The following is an 11,668-nucleotide window of genomic DNA, read 5'->3' as shown; positions in this document are numbered from 1 at the left end:
GGCAAATATTCTTCACCTGCGCACATGGAAAACCCAGGGAGCAGGAACACCTTGCAGCTCAATTTGCTGCTTTAGCTATAATCCCACGTCCTGATCTTGGCAAGATTTATGGAGGCATTCGCAGCGTGCAAACTTTTACAGGTGCACGAGACTTTGCAGGATTAGAGACGTGGCTACAATTTCTAGCACGGTCTGGCCCTTCCCTGGAAGAAAGAAAGACAGAAAGAAAGGAGAGACGCAGTGCGGTTGTTGTCGCAATTGAGCCGTACACCCCGCTGTACAGAGCAACGACAGGAAATTCCCCAAAACTGGAAAACGTCGCATTTCTGCCGTCCTGCCTGCCAAAGTCTTACAGGCGTAGCAGTGCCCATGGACAACGGCTGGTTACGTGGACCCTTATCCTACACAAAACGCACGTGCGCGATTCGTTCTAGGAGCCGGAGTCAAAGGGGCCATTTAGGGGGCTAAATCCCGGCGGCTGTAAGAGGTCGAGGCTGTCACGCGCAGCATGAACCTCGCGCGTGTGCATGTGCACGTGCACGAGGCTGAGCCCCCCCTAGGCTCCAGGTTCATGGGTGGATAGGGCCGGGTGCAGCTGCCGGCGGCGGCCGCCAGGGGGCGCGCGAGCCTCGGGCGGCGGCAGGCGGCGGGGGCGGGGCCGGCGGGGGGAGGCCCCGCCCCATCCCCTCCAGGCGATTGGTGGAGCCGCGCGCTCGTCAGCAGGCCCCGCCCCACCCCGGCCGGAGCCGCCGCCGCCACCGGGCGCAGGTCGGGCCGGGCCGGGCCATGGAGGGCGCGCGGCCGCCGGCCGCCTTCCCCGCGCTCTTCCCGCCGGGCCTGCACGGCATCTACGGAGAGTGCCGCCGCCTCTACCCCGAGCAGCCCAACCCGCTGCAGGTCACCGCCATCCTCAAGTACTGGTGAGCGCGCGGGCCCGGGCCAGGGGGGCACGGGGCGGGGCATCCCGCGTGACGTCACGGGGGGGCGGGGCCCCGCGGGGGTGACGTCACGGCGAGGGGTCCTCATGGGGAGCTATACCCCAGTGCAGCTCTCACACTGGTGGAGCGCGCCCGGGACGTGACATCAGCTCGGCCGAGGAGATCTCGGCACGAGGGCTCGGGTGGAAAGACGGCGTGTCCGAACGGGTCTCGGGAAGACCACCGGGACCCCTAATCCGTATTTATTAGGGCGCGCCGATTCTGCGTTTCAAAGGGAGTCTCGCTTCCACCTGGCCGTGCAGGGCAGCGTGGCTTTCTGTGCGCGGTGCGGCGCGGCGCGGCGTGACCCGCCGACGTGGACGTTTGCAAAGGGGAAGATTTAGCTCCGGAGACTGGCTCTGTGCAACAGGTGCATCTCTCCCCGCTTGCACGTCTCTCGGGGCAGATCGGGAGCCTTTGGACACCTCCGCGCTGTCCGTGTGAGAGGGCGGCTGTGTTTTCTCCAGCATTTAGGTGTTTATTAAGAAGAGTGGCTAAATACACCGGAAGAGGGGTAAAGTTGCAAGGGGTAGAGCCCTATGGATGCACTCCTTCCTTTACGGTGCATTACGTGATACTATACGGTCCCTACGGGCACGTCTGCTGTCTCTGCAGAGCCCCAGAGCATCGTTAGCAGCTCCTGTTGCCCGCTCCCTCCTGCTTTGCTCTTGTCAGATCCCAAAAACAAGGCCTGGCAGCTGCCTTTAAGTGACCTCGAGCTCGTGGCGCTTAGCAAGGCCAAAGCGGGGGCTCGGGGCCCTTCGGAGGCAGCGTTGCCTCGTGGGCGGGTTTGGCACGCGAGTGGGCAAGGTGAAGCTGGTGGTGGTGCTCCCGTATGAACAGCTCGTGGCCGTGACGTGTGAAGAGATGAGGCCGAGCTGTCTTTCCATCAGCCCCCGGGCAGTCTCCGTGTTTTGCTGCATCTCGTGCTTTCAAGGCACTATAATGCAACGACCCGTTCTCTTGTGTTTCCAATGATATGCTAATAAATGAATCGTATTACTTCCGCTAATCGTTTTATGGCCCCTGGCTGGGCAGGTGTCTTTCTCCCTGGTATCAGACTTCCTAGGGTTTCCGTCAGTCATCAGAGAATTGCCTTTTGCAAATGCAAATCCAACTTTTTCCTCTGGCCGGTCTCATCAGCCCTTTGACGAGGGGCTGTTACATGCTGGTGCAGTTCTGGCTTTTCCAAAGGAAATCCCAAACGTTTCCATTCTTCTGAACCCGTTGTTCAAAGCGAGCGGGGGTGCTATATCTACATAAGTTGCAGCGCAGAGATGCGCGCAGCTACAAGATATGTAATTCAGTTCACTTACTTGCAGCTAGCGTGCGGACAATTGAAAACAGCAATTTAAAGGTTTGTGGGACAAGCGGATGACTCGGTGGACTGCGTAGAACAGAGAATTAACCAAGATGACTTAAGACAACTCCCTGCCTTGAAAAGGTTACGGTCAAAGGGCTGGCCTCCACTTCAGAGTTGTGGGTTGAGTTGATTTGCATTCAAATGCCTTGCGTCAAGCAAAATGTAGTAATGCTGATCTGGCCTCTCACTGCACATTATCAAACCCACTTTGGAAGCAGCCCATTCAGATGAAGGATGGGTTTTTTTTAACCTATTGCAAAGTACTTTTTGGTGCATCTGCATTTAACACTATTTTTGTGCATCTATGAGGATCCCATGCTGCTTTGGCTACCTGGGACACGTCTGCGTGCCCTCTGGGTTCATCTTGATCAGCTGTTCCCCTCCGCTGAAATGGCTCTGTGCACCCAGGTGCTGTTTTTTAGCACTTGCAGTTCATGGGAAGTTCACGTACTCTTCATTCCTTGTATTGAGATCCTGACCTGTTGTTGATCTCTCGGGAGAAGAGCCTTATTTTGCTCATGTGTTGAGCAAATGCTGAGCCAAGGGGCACAACAGAGTTTTCAGTGTCTCCGTAAGGAAGGATCTCTGGCTGGTCTGTAGGCATGCAATGAGCTGTGTGGCTGCACGGCCCGCTCTTACTACAAGGAGCTTGTCATTATCTTCCACCACCGAACTAGAGCTTGTTGTGAACCCCCGATGGATTCTCCACTGACGGTAGCGACTCTTCTGCCTAATGGGTGTTGGGTCTCGTGGTCACAGAAGTCCTGAGCAGCCTCCGATATAAAGCAGAGATGGAGGACAAACCAGGACCACAGATGGAGGTTGGTCCCTGTAAGTATTGAATTTTGTGTCATTGCTGTCATACTGTCTAACTCTTCTCCACCTTGGGGTCTTCTAACACGCGTCCCCAGTGCTCGTGCAAAGGATTTGGCTGGCGACTTTGCAAAATTCATAAAGATATTAAAACACAAACACCGCATAATTTAGGTTCCCACCCACATCCCCCATCATGTCTTTGTTTAACTTTCCTCCTCTGCTTCATTAGCTAAGCCCACCCCTCCACTCCAAAATGATAGCAGTCAGGAAAAATTACACTTTTTGAAGTGGTCTCCTTCGTTGTAGATGACTTTTTTTGTTTTCTTTCTTTTAGTGTAGCATCAGCAGCTTGAGGAAGAAGAGCAGAAGGACTCACGTGATGGAGAGACAGATTGCTTTGCTGAAGTGTGGTGTCTTCAAAGTGCGCCCAGTGCTGTTACTACTCAATAAAACGCTTTTAAAGCGAGCAGTTCCTGTTGATGTATTATTGTATACATTATAAAAAAATGAATTGGGGGCTTGGCCCCTCCTTTCAGTTGTGAAGTTGTACTATCTTTATATCCAATAGGGCTCAATACCTTAATAGAAAGAAGCATATCAATTGGGAAATCATAAACTGAATGTAAAGAGCATTAAAGTAGGCACAACATATGCTAATTTGCATGTGTCTGTATGGTGAAATGCTTGCGTTAATACTTCGACAAGAAAATGTGCCGTACAATTTGTAGCATATACTCTTTCCACAGGTGGTCCCCAGACTTAAAATAGAAGCACAACAAATCCCTCTCTGTGCCTTGCAGTAGTTGCTTTATCTAGAGGCCTCCTCTCTGACTATTCAAAATGTTCACTTCAATGTGTCTACCTTCTGTTTCTCTCCTTGTGCAAGGCTCTTCCCCCTTGCTCTCTCAAATGTGGTGCAAAAATCCATTCTAGGAAGGAGTTTCTTACTGGGATTCTCCAAGGGGCAATGTGAGTTACGAGGAAAGACTGAAGGAACTGGAGTTGCTTTGCCTGGAGAAGTGAAGCCCAAGGATGAATTTGATACCAGTCCCCAAATATTTGAAGGGAAATAGACTCTGAGCTGTAGGGGACAGGACTAGGAGCAGTGACTTCAAACTGCAGCAGAAGACATTTCTAGTCAAAAAGTTCCTCCTCATCTCCAGCCTAAGAGTAGCTGAGCACTGGAACAGGCTGCCTTGAAGCTGTGGCATCTCCATCCCTAGGCATGTTCAAGAGTAGGTTGAACAGTGTTTAGTTGGACTAGTAAAAGATATCACATCTACCCAGAAGCAATTGGTGACAGATAGAGGGGACAAGGCTGAACTCCTCAACGAGTTCTTTGCCTCAGTGTTCCTAAGCGAGGGGCACGACAAGTCTCTCACTGGGGTTGTAGAGAGGCAGCAGCAAGGCGCCAGACTGCCATGCGTAGATCCTGAGGTGGTGCAGAGTCACTTGGAAGAACTGGATGCCTTTAAGTCGGCAGGCCCGGATGGGCTCCATCCGAGGGTGCTGAAGGCACTGGCCGACGTCATTGCAGAGCCACTGGCGGGAATATTCGAATGCTCGTGGCGCACAGGCCAAGTCCCGGAGGACTGGAAAAGGGCTAACGTGGTCCCCATTTTCAAGAAGGGGAGGAAGGAGGACCCGGGCAACTATAGGCCGGTCAGTCTCACCTCCATCCTTGGTAAAGTATTTGAAAAAATTATCAAGGCTCACATTTGCGAGAGCCCGGCAGGACAAATTATGCTGAGGGGAAACCAGCATGGGTTTGTGGCGGGCAGATCGTGCCTGACCAACCTAGTCTCTTTCTATGACCAGGTTACGAAACGCCTGGACACAGGAGGAGGGGTGGATGTCGTATACCTGGACTTCAGGAAGGCCTTCGATACGGTATCCCACCCCATACTGGTGAACAAGTTAAGAGGCTGTGATGTGGATGACTGCACAGTCCGGTGGGTGGCGAATTGGCTAGAGGGCCGCACCCAGAGAGTCGTGGTAGATGGGTCGGTCTCGACCTGGAAGGGTGTGGGCAGTGGGGTCCCGCAGGGTTCGGTCCTTGGACCGATACTCTTTAATGTCTTCATCAGCGACTTGGACGAGGGAGTCAAATGTACTCTGTCCAAGTTTGCAGATGACACAAAGCTATGGGGAGAAGTGGACACGCCGGAGGGCAGGGAACAGCTGCAGGCAGACCTGGATAGGCTGGACAAATGGGCAGAAAACAACAGGATGCAGTTCAACAAGGAGAAATGCAAAGTGCTGCACCTAGGGAGGAAAAATGTCCAGCACACCTACAGCCTAGGGAATGACCTGCTGGGTGGCACGGAGGTGGAAAGGGATCTTGGAGTCCTAGTGGACTCCAAATTGAACATGAGCCGGCAGTGTGACGAAGCCATCAGAAAAGCCAATGGCACTTTATCGTGCATCAGCAGATGCATGACAAATAGGTCCAGGGAGGTGATACTTCCCCTCTATAGGGCGTTGGTCAGACCGCAGTTGGAGTACTGCGTGCAATTCTGGGCGCCACACTTCAAGAAGGATGCGGATAACCTGGAGAGGGTCCAGAGAAGGGCCACTCGTATGGTCAAGGGCCTGCAGACCAAGCCCTACGAGGAGAGACTAGAGAAACTGGACCTTTTCAGCCTCCGCAAGAGAAGGTTGAGAGGCGACCTTGTGGCTGCCTATAAGTTCATCACGGGGGCACAGAAGGGAATTGGTGAGGATTTATTCACCAAGGCGCCCCCGGGGGTTACAAGAAACAATGGCCACAAGCTAGCAGAGAGCAGATTTAGACTGGACATTAGGAAGAACTTCTTCACAGTTCGAGTGGCCAAGGTCTGGAACGGGCTCCCAAGGGAGGTGGTGCTCTCCCCTACCCTGGGGGTCTTCAAGAGGAGGTTAGACAAGTATCTAGCTGGGGTCATTTAGACCCAGCACTCTTTCCTGCTTATGCAGGGGGTCGGACTTGATGATCTATTGAGGTCCCTTCTGACCCTAACATCTATGAAGACCTACCCAAATATCTGTGTGCGCCTGTGTCCTCAGACCAACACGGCTATAACCAACAACCCAAGAGCAGGTTTGACACTTTGCTGGGAAGGGTTAGTCAGGGATGGTCCTGTCCTGGGCAGCGGGCTGGACTAGGTTTGTCTCATGAGGTCCCTTGCAGCCCTGTCTTCCTAGGATTTTAACTGTGTTTCCAAAGGCATGTTCCAGAATCATTCTGCAGCTACCAGCCTATATGTGCCTGATGACTTTTTCATATCCAAGTGCTTGGAAAGAGGCTTCGTAAGCTGGAGGGGCATAAGCTGGGTCTCCCCGAAGGAGCAGAGGGATAACTGTGCTGTTAATGTTGAGAGATTCTACTTCCCGCTGCAGGAAAAAGGTCCAGAGCTGCCACAGATCCTGGCGTCGTGTACTTTCCCCAGGTGCCTCACTCTGCGCTTATAAAGGTGAGCCATCGCAATCCTGCAAAGCCTGATCCGGCGTCATTGGAGAAGGAGCTTTTATTCTACTGATACGCTGGAGCAAGTAGCTGAGAAGAGGCACGTACATCCCGTCAGTACTGCCAGTGTAATTCTGGAAACCTCCCCCTGTGAGGCTGTTAATACCCACCGGCACATTACCTAGTGAAAGGCCCATGGGGCCAGGCTCTGCTCCATGGCAGAGCACACATGGTTAACAAGTGATGGATAACAATTGGCAATGGCATATTTCCAGATGGTGATGGCCACCTGCTTCTTTACACGGAGGGGAGCTTTCTTGCACGTGCTGCTGTGGCTAAGTGCCTGTTGATGTCCTGAAGCTTTGCTGCTACAGCTCGTCACCCCAGATCTGCAACTCTCCTATCCCAGCAGCTGCTGCTGGTAAGCTGAACCTGGAAGTGGTGCTTTGCCGAGCAAATCTGCTCTCCAAAAACATGTGGAGAAGTGCTTTTTTGTTTTAAGGTGGCTGCCTCTTTTGGTCCCCCTAATGCTCTTGCTATAAAGTTTGCTTGACTCTGTCCAGCAGTTTGATTAATATTTATGGGAATTTATGGTGTTTTCTCCAAGCGTTGTCAGGTAACATAGAGAGCAGTGCTGGGCAAAAGCAGGAAGGATAATGATAGAAAATAAAAGGAATCCTCAAATCTTGCAGTTCAACTGTCTTCCAGCTTGAAGAGTGCTGGAAAGTACACGGCACAGGGCACCACAGCCTGGCTGACCAGCATGCAGAGCATTTCTTCCTAAACACAGGCATCCTGCTTGCCTGTCTCAATCGTGAGCAGAAACAAGACCTGTTCATTACTTGTCCAAACCATCATTGTGAAGCGCTTTGTGCGGCTGCACAAAATCCCGCAACAAATGCAAAGTGCAGACCTGCTCCAGTACATCTCTCAGCAACAAGCCATAGGGTTGGGGCTTAACCAGACAACATGCAAACAAAGGGGTGGGACTCGGTGTATAATAAGAGGCTTGATTGAATGGGGCCTTCTTAGTTCCAGCTTTTTACGTTGGGGTATTTTTGTCTTGACCAAACAGCAGCTTGGAAACAAGAACCAGCGAAGCAGCTGCTTGCTCTGTTGAACACTAGTGGTTTGACATCTCGCCTCGTCTTGCGATAGCGCAAATAGCAAGGAAAGCAGTCGCACACATCTCATTTAGATGGGGCTTTGCCTCTTTTTGCATGCAGCCGGATGCATGCGAGAGCGCATTGCAGAATGTCTCTGCTTATGCTGCTTGGTTAGTGTAAAACTGGTTTCTGTTTTCTCATGAGTAATAGAAGTTTCTGCAAAGTCCGTCTCGGTACAAGATGGTTTGCTCGGTTTTATTGTTGGTGAGGCACCGTATGGTGACTTTAAATAGCGTTCCATTATGCAACCACTTTTAGTAGCTAAGCAGAAGCGCTGGGTTATGTTTTTAGTCATTAAATCAGTGCTCTGAGACTGCTTTCATTTCACTTCCACCCATTCTGATTTTGTGGCAGGATTCCAGGTCATTGATTGGTTTCTTAAAATCTCACTTTTTTCTAACTTTAGGAATTGCCAGAAAAGTAGCAGTATGCAGTGCTGAGCTGAAGCAAGGGTTTTAGAGTGCAAGTACAATCTGCATACGATTTTTCCAGTATGATTTTTTTTTTTTTTTTTTCAATTGCTCTTGTGTGTGTGTTGTGGAAACTTTAGTTTGGTCTTCCAGTCTGTCCCATGTTTTAACTTTAAAAGCATTTTAATCTGTGGCACACATGCACCCTCTCTTCCCATGCTTCAGATGCTCTGGATTTCCCCCAGTCTTTGCTAGAGGTAGGCTGAATACGCTGAATTCATTGTTGTCACTCGATTTACTCACAGTGATTTAAAGCAGGCCTTTGTCTGTAAGGTCCATAGGAGCGTCTGTGCAGACTTCCTGCTCATTCAGAATAAACGGTAATTACCATAAGGCACGTGGTCTTCTGGGGCCCTGTGAAAATGGAAAGCACAGCTGAAAGTTTCCCAAACAGACGGTTTTGGCAGTGCACAGGAAAGTTCACGTTCACCCACCTAGCTTTCTGTCAGAAGGACGTGGGATTGATGAGCCAGCTTCTTCCAATTACATCCAGCCCATGAGATGGTTAAAAACCACATATCTCCACTATCGTACTGAAACTTATTTCTGTCTCTCTCTGCAGGTTGGGGGGACCAGATCCGCTGGACTATGTTAGCATGTACAGAAACTTGGGGAACCCAGCGCTGAATGTTCCTGAGCACTGGCATTATGTCAGCTTTGGGCTGAGTGACCTGTATGGAGACAACCGCGTACACGAGTAAGTGCTTTATGTATTTAAGTGCCTGTATTTTAATACTGCGTGTTCTGCCCTTGTGCGTTTGTGAACAAGAAAAGTGCAGCAGGCGGTAAAATCCCATTGCTTTCTGCTGAGGCTTCAATCACATGGATCCATTGCCCTGAAGCTGATGGCTGTCATCCTGCATAGGGATGTGTGCATCTACTGCATCTGTGTGCAGGGGTCTTCCGTGCAGGCATCGTTGCAGGGCTAGGGCCTTGGACACTGCTCGTTGCCTGGTATAGTCTGTATTTTTGACTCGTGAGGAAATTTAGTGTGGTGGGGGTGGGCTTCTTAATATTTTATTAATGTTCTTACTGCTTGTGTTTCACTGCGGTCCTATTCTTCACCCCACAGCCAGCACTCGTTAACTGCTTTGCCTGCGAGGCTGCTGTCAGGGCACCTTCCCTCGGGTTTGTGGTAATGTCCGTATTACTTCTTGGAGAAGTAGCAAGCCTAGCTGTCAGACTAGCTTGGAGTGGTAAGTGATTCCTGTTGCTGGAAGTACCTGGCTGTTGTAGAGCAGACAGCATAGTGAAATTCTGGCTTGCACGGTCTTGCAGCCGGAGGGCGAAGGCTCTGGCCGGATGGTGCTGCCAGGGTCTTAACTAATTCATCTAAGTTTTCTGTCTTGTGTCTCATCCTGGTTGAGTTTCTGCCAGCAGGCTCACTCAGGTTTGTCTCACAAGAGCAGGCACACAGTCAATTCTTTAACCTCTCCCACATCCACCAGGCCCAAGGCCAAGCGAGTACATGCCCACAGTCAGACATCTAAGGTCTTTCAACAGAGTTGGTTTTCAGCACAGCTAGTATCACGCGCAATCTGAATGTAGACAAAGAACCTGTCTTGTTGGGATCTCGGTGGAAAAGACCCCCCTCCATTAGCTACTCGGTAAGAAAGTCGGCTATGAGGAAAGCAAGAGAAGAGAAAGAGAGGTTGAATTAGGAAATGGTTTCTCTCAATTGCAGAACAGATCCTACCCTGGCCATTCAGGGCTTCTTAGGGAATTGTAGAAAAGAGCTGCAAGGGCATCTAGTCCAACCCGCTGCTCAAGGCAGGATCATCCCTATTCAAACCATCCCAGCCAAGTGCTTGTCTAACCCCCACAAGCAGCCCTTGCATGGTAAGTTGACCCTCTCAAATCAAGAGATTGAGTTTTCATCCATATCTCTGCAGCCACGTGGGGTCCTGGGCTGCTGGAGCGACAGGCTCTGGGTTTCACCACCGTCAATCCTATTTGCTGCTGCTTGCAGGCTTGTCAGCCCGAGCCTGGCCTTCGGGGCACAGTGCGAGGCTTGTCTGTTTACTCAGACTCCTGGCTGAGGGTGCGGAGCTGGCTCCATCCTGAAGGCATGTAGCTGGGTTGTGTAAATGCACGTTGCAAATCGAAAAGTAAACCTTGCGGAGCCGGGCTGTCCAGTTGGCAGCTCTGCATGCAGCTGGCCATGGGTTAAATTACAGCCTGCCCCCCTGCTCCCACCTGCCTGCCGCTCCCCACATTGCTCCAATTGCAGCAGCATCCAGAGGCTCCAGGATCACCTTCCCTCTGGCTTCCCCTTCCTGCCCCTGCCCTACAGTGGGGCGGTGTGGCGCAGCCTTCAGTGCCAGGGGAGCCTGCAGCTTGGGGTGCCCGAGTGACTTGGTGAACTGGGTGGTTTGCAGCTGGGAAGCTGTGGGTGAGTTGGGGCATGAGAAGCAGCAGCTGGGTTGTCTGGCGCAGTGAGGAAGTGCAGGGAGCATCAGTAGGGGAGGGGTTGCATGGTGCAGTGGGGAGGGTCCTAGGGTAGGGGCAGCGCTGGGGGTGGAGGGGCCCAGGCACACAGGGTAGGGAGGGGGATGCAACCCCTACTACCATGGGCGAGTGGCGTCCTGCCACTTAAAAATTAGACAAGCCTGATGTAAACAGTCAGCCTTTTGCCTGGTTTTAACCCAAACCCTGTCTTCATTAAAAACCAAGCTGGTAGGCCTGGAGCATCCCATGTCACTCTTAGCCTACAGCAGGACTTTCCTGCAAAGCCCAGGGTGAACAGCGTGGGGAATCTAGCAGACTTACCTTGTGAAATCCAGAGCCATCTCCCAGTCGGGAGTGAAACTTTCCGACTCTTCCTGTTGTCAGACAACTTGGCCAAGAAATCCCAGATTTGTTGGTCTCGCAGGAGAGCAGTTCCTTTTTCTGGTTGAGGAGGAGGAGAAGTATTCGGATAACCCCATTAGAGTGATAACCAGAGAGCCGTGTTCTGAGAGGGCTCTGGAGCGCCGTGGGAGAGTAGTCCTGAGAAGAGTTTATCGCACAGCTTGCGAGCTCTGCCAGGACTCCTTCCCCGAGCACTCTCTGAGCCAAAAGATCTCGGGTTCAAGAACTAATTTTCCATTTTTTTCTTTGACAATGCATTAATGTTATGTGCCCTCGGGGCCCAACCTCTTATCATCTCTAATGTCAGGTTTCCAACACTTGCAACTGTGTGTCTGGACTTCAGCAAGACTTTTGACAAAGTCCTGCATGACCTTCTCATCAATAAATTGGGGAAAAGTGGGCTAGACAAACCTGCTGCAAGGTGGATAGACACCTGGCTCAGTAACCGCAAGCAAAGGGTGATTTTTAACAGGTCCATGGCAGAAAGGCTGGAGGTTTCGAGTGCAGTCCCACAGGGGTCTGTTCCTTGCCCAGAGCTGTTCGACGTGTTCATTAATGATTTGGATGCTGGTATAGGAAGC

The 11,668-nt window shown here is 51.5% G+C and overlaps 1 protein-coding gene across 3 annotated transcripts in view; it reads left to right on the top strand.

Moving 5' to 3' along the window:
- Nucleotides 1-11,668, top strand: part of SUFU (SUFU negative regulator of hedgehog signaling) — a 125,172-nt gene that overhangs the window by 1,507 nt on the left and 111,997 nt on the right. For 2 of the 3 annotated variants that reach the window (XM_006278720.4, XM_019486022.2), the window contains exons 1-2: nt 735-920; nt 8,800-8,934. In XM_006278720.4, coding sequence (XP_006278782.2) covers nt 787-920; nt 8,800-8,934 — 269 coding nt within the window. In that variant the 5' untranslated portion in view covers nt 735-786. Of the gene's footprint in view, nt 1-734; nt 921-8,799; nt 8,935-11,668 lie in introns of those variants that run through there. The other variant, XM_059730209.1, reaches the window with a different exon arrangement.

Source organism: Alligator mississippiensis, chromosome 6 (genome assembly GCF_030867095.1).
Source record: "Alligator mississippiensis isolate rAllMis1 chromosome 6, rAllMis1, whole genome shotgun sequence".
Classification (NCBI taxonomy): Eukaryota; Metazoa; Chordata; order Crocodylia; family Alligatoridae; genus Alligator; species Alligator mississippiensis.
The sequence above is the reverse complement of the archived record's forward strand: the minus strand, read 5'-3'. Positions and strand labels throughout refer to the sequence as shown.